The 16,347-nt window shown below is 37.5% G+C and overlaps 5 protein-coding genes across 5 annotated transcripts; 3 read left to right on the plus strand and 2 right to left on the minus strand. All coding sequences in view use genetic code 12, as the record gives it.

Moving 5' to 3' along the window:
* Positions 1–22: 22 nt before the first annotated feature.
* SPAPADRAFT_143913 (uncharacterized protein) lies at positions 23–2,164 on the minus strand (the record flags this gene model as incomplete). The annotated part of the gene is made up of 1 exon (XM_007377616.1): positions 23–2,164. One exon carries the CDS (start codon positions 2,162–2,164, stop codon positions 23–25), a length of 2,142 nt encoding a protein of 713 aa, XP_007377678.1.
* An 866-nt stretch (positions 2,165–3,030) lies between these two features.
* Positions 3,031–5,032, plus strand: ERG5 (C-22 sterol desaturase; the record flags this gene model as incomplete). Its single annotated transcript, XM_007377617.1, has 1 exon — positions 3,031–5,032. The coding sequence occupies one exon, from the start codon at positions 3,167–3,169 to the stop codon at positions 4,748–4,750; it is 1,584 nt and encodes a 527-aa protein (XP_007377679.1).
* A 7-nt stretch (positions 5,033–5,039) lies between these two features.
* TAF19 (Taf19p) lies at positions 5,040–5,964 on the plus strand (the record flags this gene model as incomplete). The annotated part of the gene is made up of 1 exon (XM_007377618.1): positions 5,040–5,964. One exon carries the CDS (start codon positions 5,225–5,227, stop codon positions 5,879–5,881), a length of 657 nt encoding a protein of 218 aa, XP_007377680.1.
* A 290-nt stretch (positions 5,965–6,254) lies between these two features.
* On the plus strand, positions 6,255–11,814 carry SPAPADRAFT_158096 (E3 ubiquitin-protein ligase; the record flags this gene model as incomplete). Its single annotated transcript, XM_007377619.1, has 4 exons — positions 6,255–7,211; positions 7,392–7,781; positions 7,890–9,368; positions 9,414–11,814. 4 exons carry the CDS (start codon positions 6,255–6,257, stop codon positions 9,960–9,962), a joined length of 3,375 nt encoding a protein of 1,124 aa, XP_007377681.1.
* PMT1 (dolichyl-phosphate-mannose-protein mannosyltransferase) lies at positions 7,766–13,716 on the minus strand (the record flags this gene model as incomplete). The annotated part of the gene is made up of 1 exon (XM_007377620.1): positions 7,766–13,716. One exon carries the CDS (start codon positions 13,533–13,535, stop codon positions 10,236–10,238), a length of 3,300 nt encoding a protein of 1,099 aa, XP_007377682.1.
* Positions 13,717–16,347: the final 2,631 nt, after the last annotated feature.

The following is a 16,347-nucleotide window of genomic DNA, read 5'->3' on the forward strand; positions in this document are numbered from 1 at the left end:
TCTATTAAAGAACTATATGTAATTACCTTTGTGCACCAGCTTTACTATTCTTCATTAAGGATCTGGAACCATCCCTTACTAAAGGACAATAATGCTTATCTAACAAGACATTTTCCCAAAGAGTAGCTGCTTCACTATTACTTCTTTCTAATTCCACTTCTCTATCTTCACGCTCGATACCTAAATTATAAGTACCTTCACCACTGATTCTCTCCTCAGTATTCCATAACCCTTTAACGGCCTCATCATATCTATTCATTAACTTACCAATGAACTTCAATCCAGCAAGCGATGTCTTTTCCGGCGTTTGCAAGAAGGACAAGTACAATCTTTTGGTGAATGATGTAGCTCTTGGCGTAGTCCCATTCTTGGATCTGAAGAATATGAAATCAAGACATCTCAATAATAATTCCGCCTTGGTAGAAACATTAATGGCCGGCTTTTCAACTTCATTGGCTATTGATAACGGGTCAGCTAAACGAAGGGTCTTGTGACTGAACTCTAAATCTGGATCCAAAGCTAAATCTGCTAGCACCAAATATAACGTCGATACAAATTTACTCAAATCTATCGTCATGGGTAATCTACCGGTGGACTGATGATTCAAGACTAACGAGAACGAAGTGGCTATACATAACAACACCGTTCTTATTTGCTTCCCACTGTACATTCCTCCTTGGTCGTCAGTTTCGTCAATTTTTCCATCAACAATAGAATTGAAATGTCCCATAGAGTGTTCTTCTACAATATCATTCATGATTTCACGCAAGACTTCCAAGAAATCACCTAAAAGGTCAAAATTGGCCATTTGTCCAAATCGTGACAATCCTTCCAACACAGCACCCATTAATAATGCAGCATCTTTCTCACCAGCATCAACACTATGAGACCCAGCCTTCAAGATTTCCAAGTACAAAGTCAAGATCATTTTCAATACTTGCGCTTGGTATTTTTCACGCTCTTCCACTGTTATAGCCTGTTCGGCTTTTCTCATTTCTTCTTCAATTTCCTTACGTTCCTTTCTGGCTTTTCTTTCCTTTTTGGACAAGTGAACACGGTCCTTCTTTTTCAATTTTGGCTTTGGCAAGTCGTCTCTGTTGTTATTAGGATCATAATCTTCCAACAAGGCAAGCGACAAGAATACATTGATTACCGATTCATCCACTCTGAATTTCTTGTCTCTTATAGTCTTGGTCATGATTCTGATCACATCAAATGTAATGTCACCATTCTCGGCATCATCCTTTAATAAAGTTTCCAAAACTCTCAAACATTTCATAAATACTTGATAATCTTGAGGATTTGTGGGCTTCCTATTCAACCTCTTTATTACAATCAGAAACAATTCACTACGGTAGTTGAAATGACGCAAAGAGGAAAGACACAATTCTGTAGCTGCAGTTGTTGCCAAGAATCCTCGTTTCAAATGATCACTGGTGATTTTCTTATTGTTGGCAGAATTGGAGTACGATACTTTGGAAAATTGAGTCAAAGTGTCAATATATGCAATATAGTTAGTCACCAAGGATTGTTCAAAGGTTCTTAATTTTGCAACTTCTCGACTTACTTTTTCTCTCTTTTCGACATCACTTAAAGGTCTGATTTTATAGGATGGTGCCAATGACTTGAAAATTGGAATGAGTGCCATAATGGCCAATTGACTGGTTACAAAGTTCTTTGATTCTGACATTTTTCTTAATCTAGTTAAGCATGAGATGTTTTCTTCTGGGTTTTCAATTAATTTCGAGGCAAGATCCGCGATTTCTTCTTTTATCTTGATCAACTTTTGTTGAGGGGTTAAATGTGCATCTTCATCTTCCTCTTCCTCTTCTTCTTCTTTTTCGTCTTCTTGTGGCTTCTCTTCCTCAACTTCTGGTTCTTCCTCTTCACTAGCTGGTTCCTCTTCTTCGATTTCAACTTCTCTTACGACACGTTCAATAGTACCATCAGATTTCTTGATAGGTAAAGATTCGACAGTTTTGACGTTCTTAACATTTCTAGGTTTAAGCTCATATTCTTGTTCTTCATTGTCCCAATCGTTACCTTCCTCGTCAGACACTTGAGTAGTTGAAGCAAACAAACCAGTCAGTAATTGTGCATCTTGTTCTTGTTTCAACTTTTTTCTTTTAGCCAACTTCTCAGCATTCTGCTTTCTCTTTCCCATGATTAAATATTTACCTGTATAGGCTGTTTTTATTGATGTATACTGGATCAGAGACTGTATTTACAAGTACTGCCCATATCCAGAAAAATTTCTTGCATCTTTCTCCATCTCATTGCTACTGCATAGAGGAAGAAAAAAAAGTTGAATGTCGCAAAGTGCCTCCTGTGTCGGGTTCACTTGCGACATCAAACTTTTTGCGACAGAATTTAGACATTTTTTCCACAAACAAGGGAGACATATTTCTAGACGCATTTTGCGCAACGTAAACAAAACAATATGCAGGAAACTCTTCGTTTAATATTTTTTTTGGCCCACACTTGCTGCTGTACGATCGTATAAAACACACACTAAACATCCTTTCCGCAATAATTCGGCTTTAAATAAGAACTCCCAAATCTGCAGAAACATGTTTTATTTTTGTGTATTTTTTGCGCATTGTTTATCCGTGTCCCGATATTGAGAGATGGTTTTTTTTTAGTGCCATTCTGTTTGCCCAAGTGGAAAGCCATTGTCAAATTTCAGATATATTATTTGAACTTTTGGATCAGCTAATGTACAAATGTGTATTTTGCGAATTTAATCATTGCTATTAGCTATTCTCTTACAGGTTGATATTGCAACTTTGTTGGATGATGGGGTTAGTACAAGCCATCGCATGCTAGTTACATTTTATCCACATATTCTTGGTACCCTTCTCTAAACGACTCATCATACATCGTACAACCGTTGGATTTAGTCGCGTAAACGATCATCCCTCCCCACCTGATATAAAATTTTTTACTAGACTTGACAATTCTAATTGTTTGTTTTTTTTTATATAGAACCCGTTCGTTCCCCTTCGAGAGAGTTTTTTTTTTTTTTTTTTTGCGTTTATAATTTCAGAACTTATACGAACACAGTTTTTAAACCCAACTAACACCACCCTTTTTAAAAAAACCTCGTTCGTTCCTTTACACTTTTCAGTGCTTCTTTAGTATTACAGTTTTATCTGCTATTAGAGTCATGAGTGTGAATGCTACTACTCCTTTAGTGGAGTCTTTAAGGCAAAATGCTAAGGATTTGTTAGACATCCAAGTGTTACAAACAACCGTTAATGAAATTATTAGTCAAGCATCATGGTTACAAATAATAATGGCTGTAATTGTCGTTGTATTATCATACGACCAAATCAAATATCAACTCAACAAGGGTGTAATTGCTGGTCCAAGGTTTAAGGTCTGGCCAATTATCGGACCATTCTTGGAATCCCTCGATCCAAAGTTTGAAGAATACAAGGCCAAATGGGATTCCGGTGAATTAAGTTGTGTCTCTATTTTCCACAAATTCGTTGTCATTGCTTCTTCTCGTGACTTGGCAAGAAAGATTTTGTCATCTCCAAAATACGTCAAGCCATGTGTTGTTGACGTCGCTATCAAGATTTTAAGACCAACCAACTGGGTTTTCTTGGATGGTAAGGCCCACACCGATTACCGTCGTTCTCTTAACGGGTTGTTCTCCCAAAAGGCTTTAGAGATTTATATTCCTGTTCAAGAAAAGTATATGGATATTTATCTTAACAAGTATGTCAAGTATGATGGTCCTCGTCAATTTTTCCCTGAATTCAGAGAATTATTATGTGCTTTGTCCTTGAGAACTTTCTGTGGTGATTATATCACTGAAGAACAAATTGCTCTTATTGCTGATAACTATTATAGAATCACAGCTGCTTTAGAATTGGTCAACTTCCCAATTATCATTCCATACACCAAGACTTGGTATGGTAAGAAGATCGCTGATGAAACCATGCAAATTTTCGCCGATTGTGCTGCTATGGCCAAGGTCCACATTTATGAAAAGAACGGTTCTCCAACTTGTGTTATGGATGAATGGATTCACTTGATGAAGAATGCTAGAGAAAAACACCTTGAAGATGCCGAATCCAAGTTGTTGATTCGTGAATTCACCGACAAGGAAATTTCTGAAACTATCTTCACCTTCTTGTTTGCTTCTCAAGATGCTTCTTCTTCCTTAGCTTGTTGGTTATTCCAAATTGTTGCTGATAGACCAGATGTTGTTGAAAAGATTAGACAAGAGCAATTACAAGTTAGAAACAATGATCCAAACCAACGTTTGTCTTTAGAATTGATTAACCAAATGACTTACACTAACAATGTTGTCAAGGAATCATTAAGATACCGTCCTCCTGTCCTTATGGTTCCATATGTTGTTAAGGAAAAATTCCCAGTCACTGAAACTTATACCGCTCCAAAGGGTTCCATGATTGTCCCAACCTTGTACCCTGCATTACACGATCCAGAAGTTTATGATGATCCAGATACTTTTATTCCAGAAAGATGGGAAAATGCCACTGGTGATATGTACAAGCGTAACTGGTTAGTATTTGGTACTGGTCCTCATGTCTGTTTAGGTAAGAACTACGTGTTGATGTTGTTCACTGGTATGTTGGGTAAATTTGTTATGAATGCTGATTTGATCCATCACAAGACTGACTTGTCTGAACAAATTAAGGTGTTTGCCACTATTTTCCCTAAGGATGATTTGTGGTTAGAATGGAAGGCTAGAGATCCTTTAGCTGCTTCTGCTTAAATATACCCTGTATAATAATTACCACCTAATTGTTTGTGTGAGTTTGCTCTCATTTTACTTTTTAATACCTATATAGATATTCGATTATGAGACATACGCATAGTTGTACCATTGATATTGCATGGCATTGCACAGCCCTATGGTTGAAAAAGTAAGAATAAAGAAAGAAAAAAAAAGTTACTGGGGTTGTTGTAAGACCTGATTACATATATACTTTGTGTTTTATTTTTTATTGTTTGATCAATTATAAATTTATATCATCAAAATTCTACACTGTTTTTTCCCCCCTGTTGTCTGTCACCCGCATTAACCGTCTGGTTATTCAGTTCTTACTAATAAATTGATTGTTTTGATTGTTTTCTAGGAGGTGTGTGAAATAAAATCAACTTTTTTTTTCTTCTAGTACGTTTTACATTCAAAATTGACAACCAAAAAGTAGCCACCCTTTTATTTTAGTTGTATTATGTACATATCATGAGTGATCAATTAAAGAAATACCCAGTGGGAACACCGCACTCAACATCTTCCCAACCACAAGCGCCACTTAAGCCAATCACACCAAATACAAGCATAAACCTACCCAAAAGACCAATGGTCACCCAATCCCTCCCACCAATAACCCAAGCCAAAAGAAAAAGAAGGAAGCAAAGACTCTTTACCAAGGATATAGAGAACTTGCTATATGCCATGGGTGACCGACCCGTGTCCACTGATGCAACTGTCAGTGCTCTTGAAGATATATTGGTGGAATACCTTACTGACTTGTCAGGTCAAATTCTCATGTTTGCTAGATCCCAGGGGAGATCAAGGATAAAAATGAACGATTTGGCATTTGCATTACGAAGGGATCCTTTGAAATTGGCTAGATTCCAATACATTATTGAACAGAGTCAAAAGATTGAACGTGCAAAGAAAATGTTTGAGGATAAGGCCAATGACTATTCTGATGGTGAAAAAGATGGCTCAGATGATGAAAATGATATTGATGATGACGGCGAAAGAGATGGAGATGATGGCGAGGTCCGTGTCAATTCGAAACAGGAGAATACTACTGAATCCAAGGGCAAGAATAAGAAGAGAAAAGTAACAGGAAATGTAATGATTAAGAAAAAGAAGGATCTTCAAGAGTAGTAAGTAGTTAATTTCGATATGGCTTGTTATGATATATCTTACTTATTAAATGTAGTGTTCAATTAATCATTAGCTATAGTTCTGTTGATTCTGGACAGCATTTAAGTTTACTGCTTTTTTTTTTTTCTAGAAACTACCATAGGCAAAAAAATCTTTACCATACGTCAACCGTTTTACCGACTTTTGCTTTGCTGTTTTACACCAACCGAAGTAGACTGACACCTAATAACAGAACAAGACTCACTTGTGTCAGCTACCTATATATATATATATATATATTTATCACGCCTGTTCAAAACCAACTTGGCCAAGCTTTTTTTATTTATATCAATTAGATACCCAGCGGTATTGTATCAATCTAGCATCGTAAAACATGTCTGAGGTTGACCATACATGTCGGATTTGCCGTGGGGAAGCAACACTCGCTCAACCATTATACCACCCTTGTAAATGTAAAGGATCCATCAAATACATCCATCAAGATTGTTTGCTTGAATGGTTGAAACATGCCAACAAATCTACTGAGAAATGTGATATTTGCAACACTCCATATAAATTCAAGATCTTGTATGATCCAAATATGCCCAAGAGGATACCCCTTGAGATGATTTTCAACAAATTAATAGAGACAGTTTCCAACTTAGCCGTCAAATCAGTGTCAGTTGCTCTTTACATCTTTTGCATTTTAATTGAAGTTCCTATTTTCTGGAAATTCATTGGGAGAGCGTATACCTGGGTTCTTGATGGACAGTTACCACCGCAAAATCCCACCTTTATTAATGCATTAGTCTTTGGAGAAGCTGATATAACAACTTACTTAGCAAGTCTGCCCAACTTGACTCCAGTACAGGTCAATCTTCTCAGCTTGAGAAAATTCTTCACCTATACTTATTTCAGTGGAGTAAGATACATAGTTGTTTTTATCATTGTTCATATTGCATTATTTATTGAAAGGGAATGGATTGTGAGAGATGAAGGATATGCCAAGTTATTAATGAAGAGGATAGGCAAGGAGCGTAAGACAGCATTGGCAGATATACTTCAAGACACGCTTGAACGATTGAGAGAGGGAAACCCCGATGCCGATGTACAAGAAGCTATGCAGCGGGTTGAAAGAGCCATTTTTGATTTACAAGGGAATAACATGGGTATTTTGAACGATAATCGTCAACAAGATTTACGTCGAGCTATTGAAGAGGGGATAATGAATATTCAAAACCCACCTCAGAATGAGCAACCTGATCAAGCTCCAGAGAGACGTGAAAGGCAGAATGAAGATGATAATGAAGAAGATAATGTTCATAATGAGCAAGAACCAGGACATCCAGCTGTAGGAAGATTAGGGCAAGGTAATGACATGCGCGATGAAAACATGAGACAATTTGTGAATGAGTTCATTAGACACCACCCGCCTTTCAATAACGATGACAATGATCTGGATGCCCTGGATGCTCTGGATTCAGAAGTTGAACACGAAAACCACGAGCAAGAGGAAGAGGAAGAGGAAGAGGTAGAAGAAGAAGAAGAAGAACAAGAACAGCAAGTTGATGCAGATGGTGAACAGCAAGATGGATTTCCAGAACCGAATAATGATTTTGCTCCAGGAGGTGAAGAACAAGGCGGTGCCTTTCTTGACATGTTGGAAGTATTTGGTGCTCATTTAGACCTCAAAACTCCAATTATGTACATGGCAATTATCGACATTGTGGTTTTAGCATACTTATTCATCATTTATTTTGTCCCCCATTTGATAGGTAATGTTCTTGCAGCAATTACTGGTTTTCTGATGAGATTTTTGCACTCAAAGATATTAAATAAGGTTTATACAATTGTTGTTTCAAATGACAAGGTTAATCATCTTTTGACCACAAAGATCGAGCAATTACGGGCTGATCATGATGTTTTTGAATTTGCCATATTTACCTTGAATGATTATGTTATTAAACCAGCCATTTCAACTTTAGGAAACATATTTTCATTCAACAGTGGTTTGAATGGGTATATTCAGTATTCCTTAGTGGAAAGAATTGTTTTATTGAGTATTGGGTATGCTGTGATTTGTGCAACTATTTACAAATGTATGCAAGTTTTACTTACTGCTCCGGGGCCAGTCATTGGAACTACTAGAAAGGTATACAAGGTTTTATTTGAAGTCAGTTCAACCGCTAAAGTGTTCCTCATATTTGCCATTGAAATCTTCTTCTTCCCAGTATACTGTGGGTGGTTATTAGATTTCTGTTTTGCTCCTCTTTTATTGCCTACTTTCTCAATTACTACAAAGTCAGGATCACAATATATTGTCCTTATTACATCGTTTTTCGAAATTTTACAAGTGACATATCTTAGAATATTCTTGTATTGGGCAAGTGGTACCCTTTACATGTTGTTCTTTGCATTATTTGTGGGCATGGTCAGAAGTAGTATCTTGCGTCCGGGTGTATTGTTCTTCATTAGATCCCCCGACGATCCAAATGCCAGGTTGATCCATGATGCCTTGATGAAACCTTTAGCTTTACAGCTATCAAGAATCTATCTCAGTGCCAAAGTCTACACTGGTTTCATATTGTTTGGAATTGGGGGCGTGACTTGGGGATTAAGATATTTGGTTACTTCTTCAAGTAATGTTGATTATAATGTGTTCTTACCTATCCAACTACCATCCTATTTCACGGTTTTAATTTCGGGATTCTTATTTAATACCGTAGCCGATTCACATGTGTTGATTACAAAGTATGTTAGAAGGTACTGGCATAGAGCCTTTGAACTTTCCGCTCATAAATTAAGATTATCCCATTTTATTTTGGGCAAACCAATTAGTCATGAACGTGGACATGTTGTTTACAGAAACTTATGGCATCAACTTCTTGGTCAAGCTCAACCTGATTACACAAAGCCCGTGTCTTACAGAGAAGCAGTCGAAACTTTCAAAGAAAATCCTTCGGTAAATGCTTGCTTTGTACCGGATGGTAATTATGTAAGAGCTCCTGACAATGATACCGTGTCTAGAAAGTTCATCAAGAAGTTGTTTGTGGCAGTTACCAAAGATGACAAATTGTTGGAAGTTCCACATGAAAACAAAAAGAGATCAGGATATGAGACTCCTTCCGATGAAGAAGATGAAGGAGATTTTACTGGTGAAAATGCATATGCTATAGTTTATCGTCCACCTAACTTCAGAATGAGATGTTTCGGGTTGATATTTTTGCTTTGGGTGTTTGCTGTGATTTTGATCTTATCCTGTGCAGTGGTTGCTGTGTTGATGGGTAGACCAATTCTTCGTGCGAACCTGTACTTGTATAAAGCCGTGGCACCGACATTTATATACCAAGATGTCGATTTAGACTGGAGACTTGCTGATTTTGGTTCTATTGCTATTGGTCTTGTTATGCAAATCAAATTGTTGAAATTTTATGACAAATCCTTAGTGGCTGATGCACCTCAGGGAGGAAACAACGAAATTCAATTGGGCAGAGAACAGGTGGATGGAGTAGCAGCAGCAGAGCCAGCCAATGATGAACTTCCACCTCAACAGCGTCTTTTCCAAGGACTCCTTGATTTTGGACGCCTTTTTAATAGAATGCCTAAAGCACTAGTATTGAGTACTCCTAGTGCCGTGCTATGGATCAACTGGATTATTAGTGTACATCGTGCAGTGGTGATCAACCCTGTTCGTTATACCACTGGAAGATATAACCAAGATTTATTATTTGACCCACCTACCGTGTTTCTTCATTTCATAGTTTCGTTCTGGACTATATTACCTTTCTTGTTTTACTTGAGACCAATTCCGCAACAAATCACGATGTACCAAGCACTATGGACGAGTGGAATTGTTCCATGTTTAATAAACTACACTATGGTTCACTTACCTGCCCTTCTCACTATTTTCTTCCTGCATTATTACAGAAGAAGCTCTGACCAATTGGATGTTTATATCTGGCCCGTCTTATTTGTGATGTTTGTTGCAATTAAGCTTATTCACGGCGGTCTCGGCTTGTATTCTACCCTTAATGATCAAGTTAAGAAGGAAAAATATGTTAGAGGAAGAGCTATTGAGAACGTCGATACTCCCGAGAATTAAACTCAGCATTTACATAGTTCTTTACCACATATAAATATATTTACACGAATCTTTTCTTATCTGTTTAATAAAAGTAAAACAATAAAAGTTATATTCAAGGTTATACAAAGGAAATAACATATTGCATCAAACAATATTTCTCCAACGTAGAATTTATTTAAAAAAAAATTTAGTCAATTGTCATTTACTGAAAATAATCTCAATGCAATGACCTATTTATCTTGACCAGCATCTCCAACTTGAAGTGTTCAATGCTTTCACCTTGCATTTATCTTAAAAGGCTCCAAAGTCCCTTCTGTTTTTCTTTGGGATTATTGGATCACCTTCTTTAGGGCCATCTCTTTCTTCATCGAATTCTCTAACGACTGGCTTGTAACTTTCAATTTTTTCACCACGCTTAAGACGTTCCAAGGCTTCACCTCTTGGTACGAAATCAATTACAGGTGGACGCTTAGGTTTATCCTTTTTGGCTTCAACAGCACGGGCTGATTCTTTAGGTTTTTTAGCATTACTTTTAGAAGAACTGGCCGTGGTGGTCTTTACTTCTTCCTTAGGTTTACGAATTCCTCTTTCAAGATCAATATCTCCAGCTTGAGCACCATCTTTCAATTCGTCAAATTCTCTAATAACAGGTTCATATTTGTCAATCTTTTCACCACGCTTAAGACGTTCTAAAGCTTCTCCTCTTGGGACAAAATCAATGACAGGCGGACGTTTATTCTCTTCTCTCTTGGCCTTCTTTGGCTTGACTTCACGGGATGACTCTTCATTTTGTGTAGAGCTTTCAACTTCTTCAGCTGGGGACTTAACTTCAGGCGGAGTTTCTGGATCAACTGCAGCAGGAGGTGCTAATTGTTCAGGTTCACCTACAATTTCTGGAGATTCTTCTTCAATTTCTTCACCATCATCATTGTATTTTTTAACTACTGGTTTAATATCAACCTTTTCACCTCTCTTGAGACGCTCTAAATCTTCACCTTTAGGAACGAAATCAATAACTGGACCGGAAATCTTCTTTTCTGGTTCTCCAGGTTTAGCAATGACATTTGGACCTCTTGCATCAGCAGGTTTCTTAGAGGACTTCTTCTTGTCTTTCTTAGCACTCTTCTTCTTCTTGGTGGTGGTTGTGTCCTTAAGTGGATCATGTTCAGGTTTTTCTTCATTGGCAGCTGGAGTAGTACTTGGGGTATTTTCAGCTTGCACGGCTGGGGCTTCTGAAACTGTAACTGATGCAACGGTGTCAGGTTGAGATGCATCATATTCAGATAATTTGTTATAGAAGTTGTTACAGTCATAATCCCATGAACCGATAATTTGGGACTTGACACAAGCATCTTTAGTCCATGGAGTACCGTAAATCAAACTAGAATAGTTGAAGTAGAAAGCAAGACTGAATAAAGCAAACAATCCAACCAATACAAGGGCAATGTTTTGGAGCGTCTTGGATCTTGAAGTCAAATAACCGGTAAAGATTTCCAAAAAGTGACCTAAGGCCAAGATACCGAAATAAAGGGCTGGAATGTAATGATGTAAGAATAATTGTCTACCCATGATGAAAAATGGCAAGTAATGTAAAGCCCAACCCAACACATATGAAAAAGTTTGGACATTAAAGTTAAATACGTGCTTATCCTTAGAGACTGGTTGACCCAATTGCCATCTAAATACGGAAATAACAACGTAAATACCAAAAGTGACGATGGATGCACTAGCAGCCCACCAAGTAACAGCGTTACCCAAAAAGTAGATTTGCTTATGGTCACGAGCCCAGTAATTGATACCTCTTAACAATAATGGCCATTCGTATGGGTTTGATTGCCAGTGGTGATGTTCAGTTAAACCTTGGTTGATCTTCCACATCCTGGCGTGAGATTCAACAACCTTTTGCCAGAAAGTCAATTCAGGATAATTAATAATGTCAGCATCTTGTGAATCCAACCATTGGTTTTCATTTTCTTCAATATACCAGTGAGTGAGCTTACGCTTACCCAGGGAAGCAGTAGAAACTTCTTGTTGACCAAAACCCCATTCTGGTAATTTGACTTCACTTGAGAATAAGTAGTTTCCAGTCATGGCATGCTTTAATCTAAATACAGTTTCAATGGCTCTGACCTTTTCTTGAGCTTCTCCCTTAGCAGAACGGTAGTCAACAATTTGAACAATAAAATCATCATTTGGATCACCTTCAAATCCCTTATATCCATAACAGGAAACTTCCTTTTGCCAATCACGTTCACTAACAGGTGGTTTTTCATCGTGAGAATGTAATCTTCTGTGAGTGTTAATATGTCTCAATCTAATTTTCATACCGTCAACTAATGGAACAAAAGTTTCATTGTAAATAGTACCATTGTATGGTTCAATAAACCATTTGTTATTTGAATCCAAGTGTGGGTACAAGGTAACTTGTTGTTGTTTGGAACCAGTTGGGTAGAAAGCATCATGAGAATGCAAATATCCACCACTAGTTTCAACATGACGAATAGTGACAATAGATCCTAAACCAACGTTAGCGGTAACATTGCGAGGAATCTTGTTTCCCTTCAATCCTGCTTTAAATGCACTGCTCATGAATGAAGCACCATCACCCGTGTTAGTCAACACTGAGAAATGAACAGCGAAAAAGAACAAGTAAAGAGCGATTGGAACTCCCAACAAAATAGTACCACGAGCAAAGAAATGACCCCATGCCTTCTTTGGAGAAATTGATAAATCACCAACAATAAACCACATTTGGTAGATACACAAGAGACCCACCCAGGCGATGGTGAATAAACCAACCCATTTAGAACTGAATGCTAAACCAAGAGCAATCCCAGTAGCAACTAACCCACGATACCATCCGAACGAGAATGGGATTTGGATTTCAAATTTCTTCCAGGAATAGATAGCAGCAGCGATAAAGAACAACAATGGGGAGTCCAATAAAATGTATCTTGAGATTGTAACATTGGAGTTTTCGATCAACAAAAGAAATGAAGTAATATAAGCAATAATTGGTCTCACCCCAGATTGTCTCAAAGTCAAATAGCAAAAGATTATGGTACCCACACCTAACAATGCTGGGAATTGTCTCATGAAAACGTATGGAGTTGAGCTTGGGTAAACATCACCAATGTTTTTAAATTCAAAATCACCTTTATAGCCACCAATAGCACCAACAGCCGCAAAAAGCATCTTGGCTAAAGGAGGATGAACATCCATGAAAAATTGACCCAAAATGTATTTTCTGGAAAATCCACCAAAATGAACTTCGTCAAACACCACGGAATTAGGATTGGCTAAATCATATAATCTCACATAGAGGGAGATGACTAGCAAGGAAGAAAGCATCCAGTATTCTTTAGCTCCAAGTAGTTGTCGCTTTTTAAGTACAGCCGGAGATGGTTCAGTTACTAAATATTCCCTTACTTCACCCTTGGCGAACACGGGATCAGCAATGGGATCCACCGAACAAACAGTGTCTTGCTTGCTTTGATGTTTGCTTACCTTGGCAGCTGCAGCTGCAGCTGCAGCGGCGGCTCCAGTGACAGCAGCTTTCGGTTTGGCTGTCTTTGTAGTACTCTTAGCCATAACTCAAGAAAAAAGCAACCTTATAATACAGAAACGCTTCTTGAAATAGTTGAAGTTGGAATCAATTGAGTGTTAATGGATTGATTAACTGTAGGGGTATGTGTAATTGATATTCCCAAGACTTCTTCTCTCTTTTTTTTTCAGGGAAGGCTTGTTTAAACAAAGAGACTGTGGAAACAACAAGTTGTACTAGTTTCTTCTCCCTTGTTTGAAAAATGCCAAGTAGGCCAAAATTAAAGTATGTGCTCCTGCATATTGAAAGGCTTCAGAAAAACACTGTGCTGTTCTTTTCTTTGTCACGCGTTATGAATTTAATTTAAATTGACCAGCAAATCAAATTGCAAATTTCACTCTCGCGTCTACATAGGCTTACACGAACTTACATACACAGATACGAAGATCTATCTAGCGAATGATTCAGAAAAGAACAAATAAATCTATTGTAGATTTTAGTTCTGATTAGTAAAACAAGACTGAATTTACAGAGCCTATCCTAATAGAACTTGCTTCGGAGCGTCTTTAAAGTTAAGGTTTTAGACATTTTTTTTTTGCAAGCATGAAGAACACTAAGCTAAATTGATGCTGAACGGAGAGGATCTTGCACGAATGAACACATACAATTAAGCTTTAAAATCTCCAGTTGAAGTTCTAGACCCAGTCTCTCACGACGCGTATATACTACCCCCCAATAGAGGGCACATATATCATACTGATAGGTATTGATAGAATCGCTCTATTTGCGTTTTGTTAAGCAATGCTTTACTTCAGCTCTAGATCTTCTTCTGTTAACTCGGTCATCAACTGAAGTTTGCAGCCAAAAGACTGTACAATGAGCAAAACCCATATATCAGCGACCTACCTTTGTTACCAACTGTTTCTTTTAAAATACAATTAGACTCGAAACTGCTAAATATCTCCCAGCGATATAACATGTAGTTGATTATAAATCCAAACAGATTAGGTTATGTTATAAAAGTATGGAAGACTACCTAAAGCCAAATCTATAAATAAACCCATCTGTAGTCGTGCATGCCACAACAAAATCTTTAGACCTTTCAAAAACATTAAATCAAGGGGGGGTTAGTATACTCGTGTGATGCCCCAGTGTTCCTAAGCATACACGTGTGTTAACATAAGGTGATTCCGATGACATAAGGTTTATATTTACGAGACAATATAGATTCTTGAATTTTCCGTTAGGCCAAGTTATCGTAATAGCCAGACTCTTTACCACGTTTTCTAGATCAAATTTCCATACATAAATTCTATACCGGAAAAACATGACTGGAACGAAAAATAATGCATTGTACTTCCGTTTAAATATTATATTTATTTCTTGTCGCAGCTGCAGGAGAAAATTGTTATTTTCAGATGACATAAAAAGGGGATGAGATTAACGAGGATGCTATCACCGTAAAGCGTGTGTTCGGAATTGCATATGGAATTGATTGAGCATAACATGAGATGTGAACCAAGTATATTCTGAACCGTGCTTAATTTGTTAACAATATAGAGAAGTTGTAAGGACTGCGCAAGCGAAACATGAAACCTCAGCCGTTTTATACAGCTCACGTGACGATATAATATGGGTTGGTTGCATCTTTAGCCTGAATGGGTCGAGGCGGTGCAGTTAGAAAATATCTTTGGCTTTGTGTTTCACTTTTGGGTTTCTATTTTTTTATCGCAACTGCAGCAGTAGATTAAACCGTTAGGAACTGGAATGTTAGCGAAGAGTTCTCCAGTCGGAAATTTTTGGACAGGGGCGTATATTTCATAAATTTGCTCATCTCAGAACAAGATGATACCAAATTTTGACAGTAAAGAGCAACAATTTCTCAATTTGTCTTGTGAGTCAAGAAAAAAATAGGAGTCATGTACGACTTGCAATAGAACAGATTTCCATATCTCATCCATACTTACACAAAAGTACTAGTCAATATTTGGGTTCGGAGATTTATCTGTTTCGGGCATTGAATCCCATATCGATAAGCTCGGAAAATATGTGTGGCATTTTATAACAATAGAAATAAGGTTAAGAGAAGTGGGGTGAAACACTTTATTACCACATATCAGCAATGCCGCCCATTACCAGTACTAATAACAAGAAGAAATGATAACGCATTGACAATGTACCCCACTTTATTCACAAACCAATCCATGTGGTCTTTGTCATTTTTCCATATTTTTATGACATGTCAAAAATCACCAGAAACGACACACATCCCTTCACCCCCTAGTATGCACAAGTTACAATTTTTTTTTGTATGATGCATGTTGTGCTGTTTTATTAAAGAGACCCGTGCTGTTAACGGGGGGTTTTGTCTATTTGCGAAGAGCCCATGTGGGCAAGATAAGACTTTTTTTTTTTCATTAGGCAAAGAATAATCACGGCAACCATTTTTTCTTAGCATAACTAACGGCATACAGGGTGAAACAATAGAGACTTGCTATGAGAATTTCTTGTCTATCAGGACAATTATTAATTCCTAGATATTATTGCACACGATATTTGCCAGTCTTGGCAAACTGAAATGAACAATTTCTTGTGGAAATTGCGATATCCCGATAAGCCAATACTACAGAATGACTTATACACATGCAAGCTCAGCCCTTCCATGGTTTTAAACATTACCCTAAATGCGTAATTTATCCCACGAGTGCTGTTTTTTTTTCCCGTTTAGATTACATGTAGATTTGATTAAAGACATAAGCCTCGGGGATAAGCCACGTTATCAAAAATAAAAAAATCTGACTTTTTTTTTTTAAACTTTCATAACTGCCAAGAAATATGATGATGCAATTAAAAAGAAAA

Source organism: Spathaspora passalidarum (genome assembly GCF_000223485.1).
Source record: "Spathaspora passalidarum NRRL Y-27907 unplaced genomic scaffold SPAPAscaffold_8, whole genome shotgun sequence".
Classification (NCBI taxonomy): Eukaryota; Fungi; Ascomycota; class Pichiomycetes; order Serinales; family Debaryomycetaceae; genus Spathaspora; species Spathaspora passalidarum.